Genomic DNA, 21,004 nt, shown 5'->3' with positions numbered 1-21,004 from the left:
CGTACCACCCCTAGTCCGCCGTCTCAATATAACCAAGTGACTATAAGGTAGTAGACGTCTTCTAGAGCCGGAGAAAGCGCTTGATGCCCATATATTTTAAAGAGACATTAAAGAGAAAAGCGAATTTTCTCGTATTAATAAACTGCCCTTTCACAATGCCAAAAGGAGCACTCTAGCCGCGCGAAACTCTCCGTGACGTCATAGGTTTCGACGGTCTTACTGGTACCTAAATAGCTTTTAATCGGTAAAAATGAAGTTCATTGTCCTCTAAGGGGGCCAGTGACATGACATACCAAGTCTGAAGAAATTCTGTTGTGGCAACATGGCAAAAACACGAAAAAAAAAAACACACACTTCGAAATTCGTGACGTCATGCTGTGAAGTGATTTTGACGCGAAATTCAAAATAAAAATTTTGACCTTCATTTTCTCTTTAAATAAAGAACCTATGGTTGTGGAATTAACGAAAATAAAATGTTCAAAGAATAATTCATCAGCCTAAATTTAATCATTGCTTCACTTTAGTGTCACTTTAACTGTTGCAGAGCTGGTGAGTAAGTGCACCTTGCATGCATGCAGTAAATTGTACCACGTGCAGAACGTCTCTCAACACTTGCTTTGGCGCTTGTTGCAAATGATATCTATACCGGCTAACCATGCCTGTACAAACGTGTGAAATCTTGTGCTTTCGTCGCACAGCTCGCACTTGTCACGTGCGACCCCGCGTCAAATGAATGGCTCCAGCCCCGGTGTTGTGCCTTCGACCTTGTCCGGAGACAGCGAACGGGATGCTCCCCCGGTGATTCCCACGATGGCAGCGGAGAAAACGCGAGAACCGCAATCAAAATACGGCACGCACCGCACGGTCGCTTGAGCGCGGGGGGAAACGGCGGCAGGCGAAGTCGGGCGCCCCGCCCTTTTGATGGAGCGTGGGTCCTTTCTTCTTGCGGCAGGTTCGCTCGGCTTCATTCTGGGGCGTCTGGCAAGAAGGAGCAGCGAGCGCGAAGGCGCCGCCGCCATTGGCTGGCGAGGAGGTCCTGGAGGGGGGTCCTTTGTACGAGCGAGAGACCGTCCACCTTGAACGGGGTCTGCCTCGGCAGATGGTGCAGTCTTCCTCGGGAGTTCCGCTCGGTCACAGACGCCAGGTGCGCGCGGTCCTCCTCCTCCGCCGGAAGTGCAGGCAGCGTGACCGTGGTCGGAACCCTCCGGCATGGCTCGTATGGGAGGAACACGCCGTGGATGCCGCTACCTTGTAGTGCTGCCACAATTCTGACCACGCAGCGCCACCGGACTGCGGTCCTTCAAACCGAGCGCGGCCGGCCGAATCATGACGGCTTCGTCGGAGTCGAACGAGTCCGAGACCGGCTCGGACACGGGCTTCGAGACAGGCTCTGATCCTCCGTCGGTGGGCAACAGAGACACTCCGCGCACCTCGCCGTCTCCCGAGGTCGTCAAAGAGGATGTGCCGCTCACCGGACAAGTGCTCGACCTGCGCCACCGAAACCTTGAGAGCCTCGTCGTGCGCGGGGCCTTCTCGGAGACTCTGGAGCGCCTCAACGTGGCTGACTGCGGGCTACGTAAGGCACCAGAAAGCATTTGGGATGCCACCAGCCTTGTGGTGTTCAACGTGGCTTCCAACTTCCTTCAGGAGATCCCGCCAGAAGTGTCCCGCCTGCACAGGTGAGCCTGCCGTGTCTATCAAGTGCACTGATTCCGAAACAGTGCGCGAATTTAGAGCAATGGAGAAACAGGCGGGATGTCATCCTTTCAAAAGGAGAAATTCGCCCGGGACTTGGGAAAGACGGCCCTCCTGTTGAATGTATGACAGCCTGTACGCCCCGGCGCATGAGATATATATTTCTTCACGAAGTATTCGAAAGCACAAGCCGTACATTTCATCACGAAATATTGCGATTAACCGGTGGCCATATGCACAAATCCAGTCCTCGCTTATGTTTTGACACGTAAATCACAGTCTGAACAAAGTTTTGAAAGCACCTGCGTGTCAAAACTAAAGCGATGGGCTGGCTGACGGTTTCCATGTCGCGAATGATATATGAAGGAATCTTTCTCCGTTGTATTTTGCTTTCTTTCCGTTATGTACCACATACTACTATAAAAAGCATGATCATCTACTTTGCAATAAAACAAAAACAGCGTACATTTACGCAAGGAAACGCTAATGCAAAGCATTGAATCTAACACTCGATGTGTGCAATTATACAAAAGTTAGATGTTACGTCGCTACGAAGGGTCAAACTGACAAAGTTTGTCGTTGGTAAGCGTTCTTTGACATTGACAAGCCGGCTTCGGTAGTGACACGCCTAGTATTAGTATTGATTGAAATTTTCTCTTACGAATAATTCTAGCTTAAGACATTCTTGTGATTACGGTTGTGGGCCTGAGTAAGCAAATGCTTTCATTCGTACGAACATTTTCTGATTGGCCAATCGCCTTCGCTAATGGTATATTCGATCTCGCTATTGAGCAGTTTTAGTTTTTACGCTCTGTATCAGCGTAAGAACTTTGTTTTTCCTTCTTAAATACGAAACTCGGGACCTAATTCTCAAATCTTTTCGACTGAAAGCTCTCTTTGCCATTGATTGGCCGCCTTCCTCTTTGCTAATACGTCCAGCATTAGGTTTCTACGGCATTGCTCTCACGAACAATGCTAGCGTAAGCTTGTTGTGAATGAAAAGGTCGGAGGTTGCAGGGCCGGAATTGACAAAATGTTCTTACGCTGGAACTACTCAAGAGAGCAAGTTGAACGATTGGAGCACAGGCGACCAGTCCATTGCAAAGAGTGCGTATACTAACGAAGAGTTTCGTGAATTTGGCCCCTGTGCCAACATTCACATAAGTGCTTACGCTCGTACAGTTCATCAAGGGGCGGATTCCCAAAGAGCTTTGTCCGTAATTGTTCGTTCTCATTGGTCTGTCACCTTAGCTAATAATATGTCCAGCACAGAATAGCTTAATTTCTGAGTTTTTATGTGCCAAAACCACTATGTGATTATCAGGCACGCCAGAGTGGAGGGCTCACGAAATTTCGACCACCTAGCGCTCTTTAACGTGCAATGACATCGCACAGTGCACGGGCATCTAGCATTTCGCCTTCATCGAAATGCGACCGCCGCGGCCGAGATCGAACACGTCGACTTTCGGGTCAGCAGCTGAGCAATAACTACTAGACCACCGCGGCGGACTTATCTAGCATAGATATATGCACGAATTTGCTTTTGCGAACAATATTGGCCTAAGCCTTGTTCACTAAACGTGATGCTGACTTGGATATAATTAAATGAGCCGAAATTACTGCTAGCTCACAAACTGCACACGGTGGACACGAAAACACGCGCCTTTATTCCCTGAAGTGGCGCTTTTTCTTCCGCGAGCAGTATATGCAAGTATTGGTACCAAAAGAACTTACAGTTGGGCGAGTTGATACTGATTCGTCATTCGATGCGCCACACTAGACAAGGACAATGGAGGGTGCGCTCGTGTTGCTTCGGTCTCTTCTTCGTACTGTGGCGCACTGAATGATGAATGTGTGGTAAAACTCAACGAGTATACATGCATCCGTCTGTCAGTAGTCCGTATCCATAAAAACTTCTGAAGCTTGAAATGTCCGTAAGAGGAAATCGCAGCTACTCACTATGCTGGACATATCATTAGTGAACGTGGCCGGCCAATACACTAACGAACGAGAATCGTTGTGAATCCATACCTTCTTCAACAAGTTTACTCTTCACAATAAACTTCACGCGGCATGTACCCACTTCCTTTTCCGCTCGCTAGCAGCATTAGTGAAATGTTTTCCTAGGTTCTCGTGGGTTTTAGTTATTTTATATTACCATGCGATACTTATTTCTTTTTATCTTCCCCCATACCGATTATGGCAGCGGATATGTGGATAATCTCTTTGTTAAAAAAATGCAGCGCCGTCTTTAATTGACTATAGTTGCTACGTAGCCTTGTATTAAGTTTGCATATATATTTAATTATGGCTCTTGAAGAGCATAATATTTCGCAGGCGCCGAAAGCTTTGTAAATTCGGCGCCTGGGCCCGTGTTCAGAAAAACGACTTATGATGGAATTGTTCAGCCAGTCATGTTGCTGGGCACATCATTAGCGTAGGCAGCTAGCCAATAGGTGGATAGCAAAAACCTGACTCTCGCAAAGGATTGCGGGCTACGGCGGCCGTCTGCATCGACTTCCGGTTCGAGAGTCCGCGCCGCCGTACGTGCACTGTTACATATGCCGTCGCTTTCTCCGTGTTCCACCTGTAGCAGTCGCGGTGATATTTTTCTCGAAAATTACTGCATAACATCTTGGAAAGCCACGCATCTTGGCTGAATGAAAAACGCTATCACTGCTTTACTATTATAAAATGTGGGAATGGTCCTTCCTTCATTCAAGTGGCACGGAGCTCACATATGCATGTCGTTCGGCAGCGGAGAGTGTTTTCGCGCATGTTTTGGGCTATATAAAGATTCGCTGCACTTCCTGATGACATGAAATATCAGTCCACTGTAAGACTTGTACTTCTTTTATCATGTATCGAACTAGTAAATTGATTTATTTACTTTAATTGTGTCACAAAGATACCATCTCGGGTTCGATATGGTGAATGAAGATAGTAAAATACGTTTTACTCAAAAAGTGATTGGTTTTTATTTTAAGACTCTGAATCTTTCTTTGCCTGAGAGTTCGTTCTCTTGCGCCCTCGAGCTTCGTGTTTGAAGGCATGCAAAATTCGGCGCACTCCACATAAATTTGTGTTTCAAGTTCAACTCTAAGTTTTGGGCACTTCACATTTGTAAGTCCCTGAAGTACAACAGACGCCACATCTCAGGGGCGTAGCCAGAAATTTTTTTCGGGGGGGGGGGGGGGGGGGGGGGGTTCAACCATACTTTATGTATGTTCGTGCGTGCGTTTGTATGTGCGCATGTATATATACGCAAGCAAAACTGAAAATTTTCGGGCGGGGGGGGGGGGTTTGAACCCCCCAACCCCCCCCCCCCCCTGGTTACGCCCCTGCCACATCTATTACGCCACTCGTCGTTTCAAAAGCGACGTCGATCGTTTTACGTCCTAGTCGATGACAGCAACTGAGGGGCCGTTTTGTTCCATTGGCCGGCCTTTTCCGCGATAAAGTAGGCAATGGCAATGCAGTACATGCAATGCAAGTACTCTAAATCGGCGCATTTGATGGCAGAGCAGCTGTACTGTTGTCAGAACCTCTTAAACGATTTGGGAACGTATGTTGATTTGGCCCCATATGTGCTCATACGTGTGTCATTCTGGGGTAGCCGTCGTTTGTGCTCGAAAATACATAACCAAGCTTATTCGGTAAAATATTACTGCGTGTTTTACCGTACACGTATGCTGGCTGCTGCACTCGAGACCTCCCTCTCACCGTTCCCCGTGTTTCATTCGCAACGACCGTCTATTTCTACTTCCCGCTTCGTTCTGTGAAGTGCGAAATATTACCTATCGATTCACAAATGAACGCAAGAACAGGATCACCGCGCAACCGATAGCAAGCGCGTCGCAAAAGTGCACACGTTTCCTCCCCGATTACACTGAACAAGAGGCACGTTGAAGCAGCAAAGAGCTAGGCCTCGCACCGGAAGTGCCGCAGCAGACGACGCGCCGTTTTTCTATCCACCTATTGCACAGGGCACTCATTAACGAAAAACTTTGTGAATTTGGCGCCTGATTTCTAGCCTGTCTTGTCGCAGTCTTTCTGACGAACTATTTGGATGGCGATTTCGCTATATATACTGCTATCTTTTTAACCATTCACAATACTCTGAGTGCTCGCGTCTACCACTATATTTTCTTCGCCCCTTTTTTGCCATGCTTTCCTCCTCTCTATCATGCATATTATATTTTTAAAGCCTATAGCGTATACGGTCAGTGCGTTTTCTTTTACGTCACCGGCCATCTCCCGAAACCATGCTTACAATGGCTTCAGTGCCTCGTGTAGATGTGGGCTTTAACGTTCGCAAGGACTCAGTCTCGTGTAACACTCAAGTGGCGCGAGACTACGGCGCAAAACAAGTTACGCAGTCTGCAATGAGTCGACGTTATTCAAGCGCAAGCACACCCGAAGGAGAATCGCGGAGAATGTGAAGGTATACAGTCGGTCCCACCAACTCCAGTCCAGCTTTGTTTTCTTCGCTCCCAAGTGCGCTGCTTCAACTTTCGACGCCAAACTGACGCACAATACTAAAATCATCACAGTGAAGATGAGAGCATCACCACCACAGTGGCCGTGCACGACCAAACACCCGCTCAAAATCTGCGCAAACGTGAAGACTCTTGTTCACATGCGGTGCCGGTCCTAAGCCTGCCCTTTAAGAGATTCCCTCGAAAGATTTTTTTGGCGCTCATGAACTGCGAGGCGTCAGGGGGGGGGGGGGCAGTTATTTTACAAGTAGCTCCAAATCTGCGCAAACAGTGAAACACTCTGCAAATGTGCCAGGACACTGCATTATGTGGACGCGCCGTCACATCGTAACTGAAGTCGCGAGTTGCACACTTCCGAACCAGTAGACAGGGGAAAAAAAAAAAAAACGCGGCTCGTGTGCACGCTGCCAGGAGAGCACTGGGATTTTGAGACTATAGATGCGAGGGGAAACAGTGTAGCAAACGAGCGAACTTGTGTGCGCTAAAAGAAAAAGAAATAGTAATAATAAAAAAACACTTAAGCATGTCAATTTACGGAGAAGGAATGAGTGGAACGATTTTGTCTCTATGCCTAGGCTACTACTAAAGCACCAGATGCGAAATTCCATTTGCCTTCACGGATATGGAAAACGCGCACTGGCCATATCTCGTGTCTGCCACCGCATAACGAATGCAGCCTCGCCATCCCAGGGAGCTCGGACCTTCGCGGACAGGTTATGCAAAGCAAGCTTTGAAGCTGAGCATTCGCGAGGCCATCGCGATACAGAGGGAGGGCTGCACAAATGGGACCATAACTTGCGGACGTACGACAGGAAGCCCGCCGAGGTCGCTGAACAGCTGTACCAAACTTCGTTTCGCGACAGCCTCTCGCGCCCGCAGTGTGCGCAGCACTCGAGTCTCGGGCGAGCGGATCATTCGGCGTTCCAGGCTTCAACGTCGCCTTCTTTAAGGGCTATTCAAATTTCCTCAACGCTCGAAGCACGCTTCTAGCGCGCCGAGTCACGGTGCGAACCGCCCATATGCAGCGGCGCGTCTTTGGTTACGGTTCACAGGCTGCGGCGAAGCACAGTTTGCGGTGCCCCTCCTGAAGAGCCGTGAACGTTTACGAACTCGCACGGCGTGCCTCCTTCTCTCCGCCGGGAACCGAGGGAAAGCAAACAGAGAGGAGGGAAGAAAATCGAGCGAGAACACCGGGAATGAGCGAGGTAAAAAATAAATTGTGCGGTGCAGGTAAAAATGACCTTCAAATTGCTTCCAGAAGAGCGCAGCGCACGCATGCGCGTATTTGTGTGTTTATGCGGAGGGAGGGTAGAAAAGTGCGTTGTGCGTACACGTACAAACCCGCGCACACCGGCGTGCGCCGTAGCGCGTAATGGACTCTCGCGGGCCGCGGCGGGTCTCCGGGCGGCCGAGCCGCCGGGCTGTGTGGTCACGCACGGCGCAGCAGGATTCACGGTTCGCGGCGGCAGCGGCCGGCGACAACTGCAGCAGCACCGCGCTGTGCGTCTTCTACTGCTTCCTCTGCGGGCTCTTTATTCGCCCTTCATATTTTGTTTTCTTTCCGCCGGGCTTCTTTTCCCCTCTGCCCCCATCCATGCTTGGAAATAGAAAAGTCACGACGGTGATGACGACAACTGCTACGGTCCTGTGTGCCGCCGGCGTGCAACACTGGGGGGGGGACGCCGCCGCTCGGCTCCAAGCTTCGAGCCGTAAATAATCACTCCGAGGTCCCCCCTCGGCCGTTCTTGTATTAACACTGCCCGGCGGCAGTGACGGAAATGCGGTAAAAGCCGGCTCTTCCGCCCAGCACGGCGGTCCCGCGGAAAAGATCGTTGTGCTCGCGGTAGAGGCCTCCTCGCTCGCGGGTATTAGCCTAGCTGTGGTAGATAATAACAGAAAGGAAGGTGATAACCGCAGGCGAAAACTCCTAATGGACGCTGCATTTACTATTACTGTGTGCTCTCGCGACAGCGTCTGGCTGAAAAAAAATGCTCGTTAAGTTGTAATCAGCCTCTTTCGTTACGAGTACTCCACAGTGCATATATATTGTATAATTGGTATAATAGAACTACGTTATATTTGGTATTTACTCCCTCAAAGAATTCAGTGACTTTCGAGTTAGTTCTCATTAGTTCGCTCGTTTGTTTGTTTGTCTGATTTAAAGACAGGGCCATTGTTGCGTGTCGACAACTGCATGTACACAGCAGAACCTTTCCAACAGGGTGTATACGAAGCAGCGTCCATTTGAGGTTGAATGAAGTGCATTCGGAGAATAGGTCGGGATAAAGCATATGTTGCTCAATCTGACTTGCATACTTTCTGCTCAACTTCTTCGTTAAACTGTAGTTAAACAAACGACACAACCTACAACAAAGCAGCGGAATAAGAAAAAAAAAATGTTGCTGCGTCGCAAATGCAAAGACCTCATTGCGCCACATAAGGCAACGTAAAAAAAAAAAAAAATTAGAAGAACGGGTGGTACTATTGCCAGCGTTACGCGCAGCCAACCTCATTTCCGGTACAACGAGCCGTTACCGAAATGCAGCAAACGGTGCGAACAGTGTATTTCCGGCGGTTGAACAGCAATCACTGCGACCCAGCCATGCTGTCTTCCCCCATGCAGCGCTCCGTGTAACGCTCGAAAAGTCGAATTTGTTGACGCTAAGTGGTTGTCGCTTGCGCGCACCTGTTTGAGAATGACCATGAGTCAGGTCGGCGAAGTCCTAACGACTGAAATGACCTACATTGGACCAGAAGAATCCACATGCGAAAAAAAAAAATACAGATTTAACCCGCCGATATTCCCACGAGCAAATGAGACAGCAGTTCTAAAAACGACGATGAGGCAGCGAAGCGTCACAAAAGCTCACTTATAGAAAAATGTAGACTAATATACATACGCGCACACGGAGTGTATAGCGAAGAGTTGTCCAAGAACAACATTGGTCATATAGAATAGCGCATGGCTATCGGTCCCGTCACATGCAGTAGCTCGGCATTCTTCGCATTCGTGCAACGTGGTAACATAACATGAAAGCGCATTAATTCGCCTTTAATGACAGCAAGTACGCTCGATCACTATCAACAAATCGCAGGGCACAATAGACGCAGACTTCGTGTACAATTACGCCAGGAAGAGTCCTTGGCGTCTCACACACTGCGATCTGTACATGGCAACTTATTAGCATCACGGAACTCGATAAATGCGTTCAGTTTCAGTAATTTTTTGCATGAGAACAGATGACGACCACACATTTCTTGTAAGAAAATACTTGCCATATCGGGCGTGTGTACGATACTCTAAAATGTCAGAAAGAAAGAAAGAAAGAAAGAAAGAAAGAAAGAAAGAAAGAAAGAAAGAAAGAAAGAAAGAAAGAAAGAAAGAAAGAAAGAAAGAAAGAAAGAAAGAAAGAAAGAAAGAAAGAAAGAAAGAAAGAAAGAAAGAAAGAAAGAAAGAAAGAAATCGACAGAGCTACGCCTCGCTAATGTTAATTACTCTGCACCGATAACAGTTAAACGCTCTTCATATGCGTGACTTGAATAAGTGTAACGCGCTTGGCTGCCAGATATTTCCCAGCACTAGTGCAGATATATCTGTGTGATCTTTCATCAAACATGCATGAACCTCCGCCAATTTGACAAGATTTCACACTAAATGCAGGAAGTTCGAAAATGTCCCGAGAGAGCAATACTTTTGAAACTAAAACTAAACTACCTAACTTATCCCACTTCCTAAGTCCTTTCTTTCAATTTGCAAACATTCTAATTTATTCCTGGTCGATTTTCGGTACGATTTCAATACGAATTTCGCGCATAGGTGGAATCAGTTATCCGTCTTGCATCATAGTGCTATGAAAAATGTCGAAGTATTTTTATTAGCACATAAACAAAGCAAACAGTACCCCAGAGTTTCCACGTTCGGTCGATAATTATCTAAATCGCAAGGTGCATATCTGTTGTTGCCATTCCTAGGGCTAGCGAATGTTTCTTATATATAGGTGTTTTAAGTTATAATCAAGAGATGCGAAATGCTTATCGAAAAGGCACTACGCTAAGTGCGTGCTTCTGTTATCTCTTAGTCACTTCTAAAGTATTACCATATCGTCCTCTCCCCGCTCCTACAGCAAATTTCCCAAATTTATTTATTTATTTATTTATTTATTTATTTATTTATTTATTTATTTATTTATTTATTTATTTATTTATTTATTTATTCTGTTTTACATTTGGCGTTTAGGATACACTGGATGAGGTATGTTATATGGCCTCTACAACTTCTCCAACGTGCCCCCCTGCAAACGATCGGTTGCTTATTTCGAAGGTATACAAATATGCAAAGAAAGCGAAAAGAAAGAAAGAAATAGATCATGATCACGCCACACGACCCTAATGCCAGTTCGTGAGCAAGGCCAAAAGTAGCTGCGTCGCGTTTCATTTACTAACTGCTCATAACGTAGCCTCCATGGTCAAAACACGACGGAACTTGCCTTTATTCCCGGCGCAAGTGTATGCACTAGCCACCTCCTGCTTCAGTAATTACGGGCAATGCTGCAGACGTTGCCAGAGAAAGGTGCATAGAGAGCACCACCAAACAGCTAACACCGACATCCACAGTCCGCGACAACTCGATCGAGGGACCACTTTTGAGTAATACAGCGCGGCACAGTGTGCCTATGCTACACTCCGAGCGGTGACTCGCGTTTACAAATGTGGTCGCCGTCTCACGATAGCCCCGCCCACGGCTGCAGCAGCTCGCTAGCCAGTGCACGCAACTATATAGCGATATATATACGAGCTTACAACGCTGGCTGTATACAGTATGTTAGCTCGCGACCAACTAAAAGGCTTGGCCGCTGGCCTCGAAACCGCAAGCTGGCTTCGGCAACGGGTGTCCCTGTCTTTGCTCTGGCAAAGCCTGGTTTGATTAAAAGCCTGCAAGGCCGAGGTTCTATTTCTAATTTGTGCGCGCCCTCCGTATATAAGGGCTGGGGAGATAAAAGAAAAACAGCAAAAGCGGAAAAGGAAACAGACGCGAGCTGCGGCGTGCAGGGCGTTCACTCATTACCGATACATTTTCCTTGGCTGTTTGCGAGTGCGCTTTGTCTCGGCACCGGTAATTCGGCTCCCATACGCATCGCTTCCATGCGAACCCCTTCACAATGCTGGCTTCCCATCTATCTCGCGCATGAGCACTCGGCTGCCCGCGGAGGCGTATTGCAGAGCTCGCCGAGCAATTGTTCTGAGCCCGAAGGCGAATCTGGGGCTCGTTGTGAAACTGCTCAGTGAGAACTCGCGCGATCACTACTGCGGCCAGCACTGGAACGCGGGCGAGGTGTGTCCGTCGAACGGCCGAGTCAACATCGGCTTTCCCCGCAGACGCGATGAATAGCAGAGCGTGCGGGAGATGAAGTTCTCACTTGCTCATTAATTCGGCCTTCCGATGGCTTCACTGTTACGCTTTCCTCGGAGCTTTCTCGCGAGCACAGATTGCTCAGGGTAACATGCAACAAGCATTGATGTTGTGGGCGCGTTTCGAGATTGTAAACGCGCACATTGTGCTGACGCCCCATGCACGTATAGTCGGCCTCCCATTATGCTGACTCGCCATAAAACCAATTGAGTTTAACTAACTATAGCGAAACCCTTCGTTGTTAGGAATCCGCATTCCCAATTAATCGTTATACCATTATTGCGACTGCTTTAGATTCAGCTTTAATTTGTTAATTTATGCGGGATTTGGAGGAGAGTTCTCCATTCTTGTCTTTTATATAGCTTCGCACGTACACATGTGCTATGTGCGCACGATAACGCGCACAGCATTTGATTTGCTCATCTTTTCTAAGTTACCCATATTGGTCGTTTAATTGCATAATTTGCGACATTGTTGCGTCGAAAAGAGCCAAGCACCACAGCGTCTGACTCATTGCCTGTATTCGCCTCAACCAGCGTGAAAAAAGACAACAATGGTGAAGCTAATCGAATAGACAAATCTTCTGAGCTCAGCATTGCTACTTTTAAGGCTGGACAATGCAACATGCCGAAATACATTCATGTGGGCTGATACGTATACCTACGTAAACTATATTTACCGCTGCATATAGTTAAGCTAGATTGGTAGAATTCAGTATCACAAAAATTCATCTTTCTCTTATACTAAATGAAGAATACTCGCGACGGGAGTTCCAAGCCAGAGAGACAGAGCGAGAAAACAAAGCACATAAACGGTTTCCGACGCCGTTTTTCAAGTTCATTCATGCGCTCCATGACGTCTAGGATAACATTAACTCCTCCAAGTCATTTAGTAATTGATCATAACAACAGATTGCGCTGGTGACAGTTCGAAAGTAATCGAAGTGAAAATTTCTGGGGATTTTCCATAGGCAAAAGACGCCCGGAATACTAGAAAATTAAAATGAAATTCATTTTACCCGATAACAAACAGAAAAAAAGTACTCGTCGGAGTAATGCACGTGGAGTTTTTAAACGACAATTTGCCCGTCAAACGGATTTAGTAGTGCCCGCCGCGGTGATGTGGCGGTTACGGTGCTCGGCTGCTGACCAGAAGGGCGCGGGTTCGATCTCGGCCGCGGCGGTCGCATTTCGATGGAGGCAAAATGCTGGAGGCCCGTGTACTGTGCAATGTCAGTGCACGTTAAAGAACACCAGATGGCCAAAATTTCCGGAGCCCTCCACTGCGGCGTCTCTCACCATCATATCGTGGTTTTGGGACGTAAAACCCCAACAGTTATTATTATAAACTGATTTAGTGACTGTCTTCAGTGTCTTTTTAAACACGCACACACAAGCGCACGCTTGCGCATGTTTACGCGCACGTATTTCGTGTGTGTGCTTGTTTACCATCAACCCAATAATTTACCATTGTGCGTAAGAAACCCGTACGTTTAAGAACGTAAGCAACTTTTTTTATTGACTTATTCTGTTTAACGACCTCAGTAGCGTAATGGCTGCGAGAGACGCTGAAATGAGGAGGTCCGGGTAAATTTAATTCATATGCGCATACGAGCATTTTTGCCCGCAACTCCCAACCAAACAATGCCACGTAATCGTGCTGCCAACCCTGCTCACAGCAGAAGACATACACCATGTCAAGTTGCGAAACTTATCTACTGAAAAAAAAAGCACTTCTCTGTTCTTTGCTGTTACCGCTATACTTGTCCTTGCCATATCCGCGGATGCAATATATACTGTAATTTTCGCTTTGATTATGCTTCGGTCAATAGATAAATTCGTACATTATAGACGACAAGAAACGTGAGAATTTACCACCGGCAAATTGCTCATCTTCGTCTTCCTTAAGTAAGCATATAGGAACTGGCGTTCTTAATGTAGGCCAATTTTACAAAAGGTGTGTGTAGTCTAATCAGTGCGAGCACCCTTTAATAGCAGTTCTAAAAGCACCGGAAGCGCAGGCCTGTGCCGCGTTCACTGTTCACGCATACTTCCCTATGCAAACTTCGCATTATAAGGACATACTTGAAGAGGCGATACGTGCACAGCGATCGAGGAAGCGTCTTATACACGTGGGAGTGAAGCGTAAACACGCACAGGAAGAAAACTGGGGCGGTATATAAGTGCCTGTTGTGTCTCGGTTTTCTCCGCGCGTCTGTTCGCGTCCAATTACTAACCATGAATATAAATTAACTAGTCCAGGTCTTCAGTGTCTTGAAAGCATCCCTCATATATAGGCTGGTGTCAAGGCTTCGACTAGTTTTGGACAAGTGGGCACGGCGTGTTACGTATTGTTTTTTGTTATCTCTCTCTCTTTTTTCTATTTGGTATACAAATAGTTAGGAGTTACGACAGAACTCGTCATGGACTTACTCATTAAAATGCGAGAGAGAGAGAGCAAGGAGAAGCATGGAGAGGCTGGAATGGATTGCAAAAATGAGCACCTATACTAACCTCAAACCACTACATACATCTCTTGACCAGACGCTTAATCTTTCTTTTTTTTTTTCGAGGATGTTCGTAGCGGTGTTTAGATGAAGTCAATTTTTTCCCCACTAGTACGTTTCGTGCGATTTTCGCAACGCGATTAAAAGGAGACCGTTATCCGGAGCGCTGCGCCGGTAGAGCTGTTATCGAACGTCTACAAACATAGCCAGAACGAGTATTTCGTCCGGAACGGTGCTCCCGCCGAAAATACAGAGCATCGATTAGGCCGCAGGCAGCAGGCTTATTTGTGTCAGCCACTGACTGCTATGGCGTGACGCTTGGCTTAAGTTACTTGAGCACCCTTTATACCATAATAAGAGCTCTTCTGGGTTACTTTAGCGCTGCACGAGCTGGTTATAGGCAGCGGTGCCGAATGGAGCCGCCGCGGGGGCGTTGAAGACTGACTGTTGAAGACGGCGCTGCCAGTACTAGAAGGGAATTGACACGGTCTCACTAAAAATTTTATTCGACACGTGCATCGTCATACATACATACATACATACATACATACATACATACATACATACATACATACATACATACATACATACATACATACATACATACATACATACATACATACATACATACATACATACATACATACATACATACATACATACATACATACATACATACATTTAGTTCGAGGGAGCTCGCTCTTTTGACATTAAATACGTGACATCGATCCAAAAACAGGCTTTTTTACAGCAGGGCATTTATGCGCGAGGTTGGCCGTGTGTCGTGGATAGAAAATTATCATCTTCATGAACGGGCACGCGCTCTCTTCGTTGTCGTCTTCTGCTTCGCTTCCAGAAAACGTGCTCCCATTTCTTCTGCGTGGGATGCAATAACTCTGATGGGCGAGAGAACGAGCACACAGAGAGAGAAATTCTTGGCGAGAGCAAGCATAGCCATGTATAGTATAGTATAGTATAGTATAGTATAGCAAGGGGTGGGAAAGACAGAGGTGAGAGGGTAAAAGCCAAGCGAAGCCAGGACCAGCTATAGGTGCCCACCAGGGGGCTCTGCTGTGACCCAGCCTTGCGCGACTTAGCGCAAGCTGCGCTAATTTTTATTCACTTTTTTTTTTCTTAGGGCCGGAGGTGCTGGGGGTTACGTCCAAATTTCGAGACAGAAAGACCCAATATGGACACGCACATAAAAGAAACATTCCTGTGTACTGCGTAAAGATGTTGGCTATAGCTGCGCTCACCTACCGAATATTACATTGAGCCTTAAACATTAAACCAACAGTAGCCTTAATAAAAACCCGGTGCTATAGCTGCAAAATATCTGCTTGCAAAAGCGACATATGCGCTTTGTCGGACACAATTTTTGCGGAATGAAGTCAATAAACTGACAATTAACAAAAACTTCATAATATGTGTTTTCTTCTTACCACGATTGCGGCATATGTATGCTATTAGACACGTCAAGAAGAATCGTATTCGAAACCAACTTCACTTTGTTTGACTCTCTTTTTAGCGCTTCTGTTCCGAGATTTTCGTCATCAGATGTGAAACCCATTCAGTTAGTTTCGCAATCAGGGGCGTAGATCTCCATACAAAGCCAAGCCCTCATTGTGACGTAGTTTATTGCTCGTGTCACGTCATTTGCAAGCTGGGCGAAAGCCGACAACAGCCTCGCTGTTGCTATCCGCTGGCGGAAACAAGTGACGACTGACCTTTTTTTTTTTCTTTTGTCTTACGTCGACGTTGTGTCGACATCTACAATGCGAAAGTAGCGAACCGACGATAGAATTCGATTGCGAAATTGTCTGAACAGACGCACTTCGTAGAATTAAAACAACGTGAAGTTTTCTTGAAATACGATTTTCTTGACGGGTGAAATATAAACATGTATGCCATAATCATGCATAATATAGCGAAAAAGTTAGTTGAAAATTTTTGTTTATTATGTGTTTCACGGCTCTATTTGTTCGCGAAAACGGCGTCCATCAAAGCACATGATCAACCGCTTGCGCAAGCACACTCGGCGTTTGTATAAATATTAGATTAACGTTAAATACTATCGCGGGAACTGATCGCGGCCGCGGCGGCCGCATTTTCGATGGAGGCGAAAATGTTCGAGGCCAGTGTACTTAGATTTAGGTGCGCGTTAAAGAACCCCAGGTGGTCGAAATTTCCGGAGCCCTCCGCTACGGCATCCCTCATAATCATATCGTGGTTCTGGGACTGTAAAACCCCAACAATTATTAAATTAACATTAAAGACTATGTATATAAGGGTGTACGACGGAATCAGACTTGTCTAGAGCAGTCGAGCGGCCGGCTGCGGACTGCACAAGCGCCGCGTACCGGCAGTCGCTGGGTTCGAGATATGTTGGATACAAGCGCCAAAAACCCGCATGCGGCATCGGTGCTCGGAACCATTTCTGTTATCGGCCTGTCGATTTTTAACGAGCGAAGGTGGACGGAAACGGCGCTTATTCTTTGCCTGCTTCGGTGTGTGTAGCCGCCGCCGCAGCTGATAAATGAAACACGCTTCCCCTCATGCATTCCTATCTGATTGAAGTCGAACGATTGGTAGCGTTCAAGTCATTTCTTTTCTTTTCTTGCTTTCTATCATACCAAAAGAGCACCGCAACTTGACGACGCTTAACGCAGCATATAGACCAAAATATGAAACGCCAGAATCAGTAAGGTAAGCATAACTTTCGGGGACGCAGATTAAAAGCCTGAAACTGTTTATCTGGTGTTTACCATTCCGATGTTCATACGGTTTTGTGAATTAAAATGTAAAATCCATAAGTTAGGAAGCAGATGTCAACAATAAAGCATGCAGTTTCTTTTCTTTTTTTAGAATTAGAGCATCTATGGACACAGACAAAGCGAATGATATTTTACCGTACGGACTTCTGAATTAGAACACTAATTTCAGAATATAACTTTGGGATAATACTACTAGGCTCTGCAACAATTTCAAATAGGCTATTCATTGTTTCAGTAAAATTTGTCCTCTTGAGATGCTCTAAAATACGCATTTTGCGAAACAAAGATGTGTGTAATGATGCAGCAAGATGCTTAATATTACACAAAACTTTTGTATAGTTCTGGGCTGTCTATGATTCAATAATTTCATAGAACTGGAGGCCCCGATGCTAAAAGTCTCTTCTATCAGCAGGATAGCGCTTTCATTTCCAAATACTCCATGTCTAACTTGATGAAAGCATACTGTTGTTTCGAAGGGCTGAATGGGGAAAACGAAGTTCGTCCTTCGATAAAGCTTTCTTCTGACGCAGGAAAATTCCAGATGGTCATCAATTTGCTATCTTGAAAATGCATCGGGCTGTTACTTCGACGAATGAAAGTGAATAGCGCTGCAGACATGATTCAACTGGGTGTGTGGCTCATATGATTTATTGAATCTGTGAAGAGAAAAGTAAATAATATTAAAATAACACGCTCATTCAATTCGATGAAGCGAAAGTAAGAAAGGTATGAGTGCATCACTGAAATGCACGCACTCAATAAATAATGGGTCCTCCTTGCCGTTCAGCCACAGACGCGATCCTCCTGGGTAGAGAATCGTAGTGGGAGTTCACATAATCAGGAAGGAGTCGAATTCTCTCCCACTCCTCTAACAGCTGCCCAGAGTTCGTCGGCTGTAGCAGTGGTTAAGCCGGACCGTCTGCTCAATTTTTTTTCATAAGGCGTCTGTCACTTCATGTGCTAATCGGCGTTGACGTCACCGCTCACCGCAACGCCGATAAACCATTGCCACTTTTTATGTTCAATCACGCGCGGTTGTCAAAGCTAGCGCAGGCATTCCGGTGCGCATCCACGCTTATCACGAACAGCGGTGGTTCCACAAGCGACAGCACGCAAAAAAAAAAGGAATAGAAAGTGACCCTGATAACTGACTATCTCTTATGTCACAAGTTACAGGCTGACATCGCATTTAGGCCGCAAGTATACATGCCACATGCGGGCTTTTGGCGCTTGTATCCAACATATCTCGAACCCAACGACTGCCGGTACGCGGCGCTTGTGCAGTCCGCAGCCGGCCGCTCGACTGCTCTAGACAAGCCTGATTCCGTACGTACATCTGTGTCCTATAGGTTATCGCGGTAACTCAGCTGGCTTCAGAAAAATTAGCAATACACGGAGCCACACAAGTCACTTTTATTTTTTAAGCTCGACCAGTCCAGCAGTATAGTTGTTTAAATAAAAGCGGGAAGGCCTTCCTCATGCCGTTTCATATGCATATTCGCAACTATACATAAGCAAAGATTCTGTTTATAATGTTGTTTCGTTTAGACCTTTCAATGATCCGGGCACGGCCAGCGGAGCACGGCCGCACACGGATCATTGAAAGGTCTAAAGAGCACAATGTAACCAGACACTCGAAAGGAGAGACAATTGGGTTTCTTTCCAGCAAATTATGCATTTGATCATTGCTACACTGCTGGGACAAGAACAAATGCAGGTTTGATACAGTTTAGTCTGTATTGTACGTTAGGCACATGGCGTCACTGACCATTTTTTCTGACTATTGTCCTTCTTTTTCGTTCTTCTTTTTTATTCGCTTAGTAGCGATCGCGTAACTGTCAGAAGGGTGAGTGAAGGTCGTACAAAATGCTGGGAGAGCGACGACCGGCTCCGTCTGCATGCATCATAATCGTTCTTTCGCTGTTTTCGCCAAAGGAATACAGAAGCGGACACAAACGCCGCAAAGCTCGTTCTGGAGCTGCACGCAACCGTTCTGGCTCTCTGCGGCTCCTGCGCAGCGCCGAGTTGCGTTCGGAGCACGTACTACACCGCACTGCATGCAGCCAATGGGTCGCCGCAAGCACTGCGCCAACTGCGCTCGCTTTCGTGATGAGAGTGCTTTGTATACGGCGGCGTGGGGCGCCTTGAGAAACGTGGCCCGCTTCGAGTGCGTGGCGTCGTGTTCCGTCGACTCGGGCGCGTGCGGGGCCGTCTAGCCAGTCGCTCGACGCCAGCAGCACGGTGTCGCGGCTCATCCGTGGCTCAGCGCAATTTGCCGCCTGACCTCGATGCTACTTAGCTGGACGCGACCTGTCGGCCACGCTGGCTGCTGCAGGAGCGCTGTACGTTTCGGCTGTGCAACATAACGACCCCGCAGGGGTCCCACTCCGTGTCGCAAGCAGTCCGCGAGGCTGTCTTTCGCAAAACGGGATCACCAAATGTCCCCTTCTCGCTGTGTCCGAGCTGTCCAGTCGCACACTGTTCCCGACGCCTTTGTTTCAGGTCGCGCTGCAATTTGCCTCTATAAAAATACACTCTCCATGGGGTCGCGCAAGAAAGAGTGGTTAGCCGAAAGTCTCTGTGAGCGCAGGACCGCACGACTCTCCCTCTTCGTGAGCGTACGCGGCTACTTGCGTGTGCGGAAAGAGTCCGCACCTGTACTACTGCGAAACGGTCGGCACCGTCGGCGATCGTGCGAGCCATATGCACCGCTTTCCTACCAACAGACGGAGCGATTCATTCGGAGTGCCAAACAAAAGGCACTGCCGAGGCGTTCGTGATCGAGCCGCACCCTCGCCGCGCACATGAGGGTCTTTGGGAATTCAAACGGCGTCGTGGTGCGCGCTGCACCTCCGCGACACCCGCCCGCATTACTACGGTGCGTGCCGCATCCCGTTTTCTCAGTGGCTCCAGGCAGCCAGCGTGCTTCGGTTTAGCAACATTGCGCGTACAAACAGCTACGTGCATGCATATGCGCACGAGCACCGACTGACCCTGATGCGTTCGCTGGGGCGTTTTCTCTCTCGCGGACGCGCCGCGCCGCCGCAACTCCAAAATAGCCCAGGCAGCGGTCGTCCTTCCCTAGCGTCGTCGCTGCGGGGCATTGTTCGCGCGTAGCGAAGCAGCAGCAGCCTCCGCAGCCTCCGGCGCTCCAGATGGAGACAAATGTTCAACAGGCGCGCCAGATCCGCGTGCTTGATACGCGCGGCGATCAGCGTCGTGAACGCGCGCGGCCATTCACGCTCCCGTTTGCTGCACCGCCTCCGGGCCGTCTTCAGCGTCGTCCGCGTTATCCTCGGCCTGGCGTTCCAGAAGCGGCGCCATTATAGGTGTTCTCTGGACACGCGCTTTTCTGCTTGGCACATTAGGGCTGCACGAGCAGTGTGACGCACTCCCTGTGACGGAAAGGAGAGCGCGCAAAAGCGCTCTTCGACTTGTTTGTTTTTGTTTTCCTCGCGTCATAGTCGGCAGAGGGCAGAGCCGTGGTCACGCTGCAAGCTTGTTTTCCTCCGTTCGCACTGTGTGCCCACGCGCACGCGCGCGCGCGTGTGTGTGTGCGCGAATACGGCAGCTGTAGAACCCGTAGAAACAGGCGTTTTCTAGTCGCTCTATCTGCAATGCATGTATATATACAGCAGTCGAGAGGAGCGCGTGTCGGCCATCATTCCGCGGCGCCTCGCGCCTTTTGCATATGTGCTTAGCGCGTCACGCAAACACTGCCGAAGGCTAAGACGACCATGCGCTCCTCCAGCCTTCCACCTAAAAGATCGTGATGGCGTCTGCCTGCCTAATGAAGTACCTTGAGGAAATGGGGATGCCTTATTTTCGCACCTTGGAGGTCATGAGTTGTCATAATAGTGAGCCACACACTGCAGTGACCTTTCAAAGCCTTCAATGTATCCACCGTTTCGACGAAAACAATCGACTCTGTCAAAAGTATACACGAGGTTGTATTACATACTCCACACCACACAGGGCCTTAAAAGTTTCGACCGACCGACCACCCCACGTGACGTATAGCTGGTTGCGCAAAGCGCGCAAGTATATAGGGCACCCACTCTCCACGGTCAACAAAAAGACCACGGCTTCTCCATTCCTCGTAAGAAAACAACGCCACATA

General features: G+C 47.8%; 1 protein-coding gene across 1 annotated transcript in view; it reads left to right on the top strand.

Moving 5' to 3' along the window:
* Positions 1-1,101: 1,101 nt before the first annotated feature.
* The window catches only part of LOC119374960 (PH domain leucine-rich repeat-containing protein phosphatase 1), a 54,699-nt gene continuing 34,796 nt past the window's right edge, over positions 1,102-21,004 (top strand). Inside the window, exon 1 of the mRNA XM_037645159.2 lies at positions 1,102-1,679. Coding sequence (XP_037501087.1) covers positions 1,327-1,679 — 353 coding nt within the window. The 5' untranslated portion in view covers positions 1,102-1,326. The remainder of the gene's footprint in view (positions 1,680-21,004) is intronic.

Source organism: Rhipicephalus sanguineus, chromosome 1 (genome assembly GCF_013339695.2).
Source record: "Rhipicephalus sanguineus isolate Rsan-2018 chromosome 1, BIME_Rsan_1.4, whole genome shotgun sequence".
In the NCBI taxonomy this organism is placed as follows: domain Eukaryota; kingdom Metazoa; phylum Arthropoda; class Arachnida; order Ixodida; family Ixodidae; genus Rhipicephalus; species Rhipicephalus sanguineus.
The sequence above is the reverse complement of the archived record's forward strand: the minus strand, read 5'-3'. Positions and strand labels throughout refer to the sequence as shown.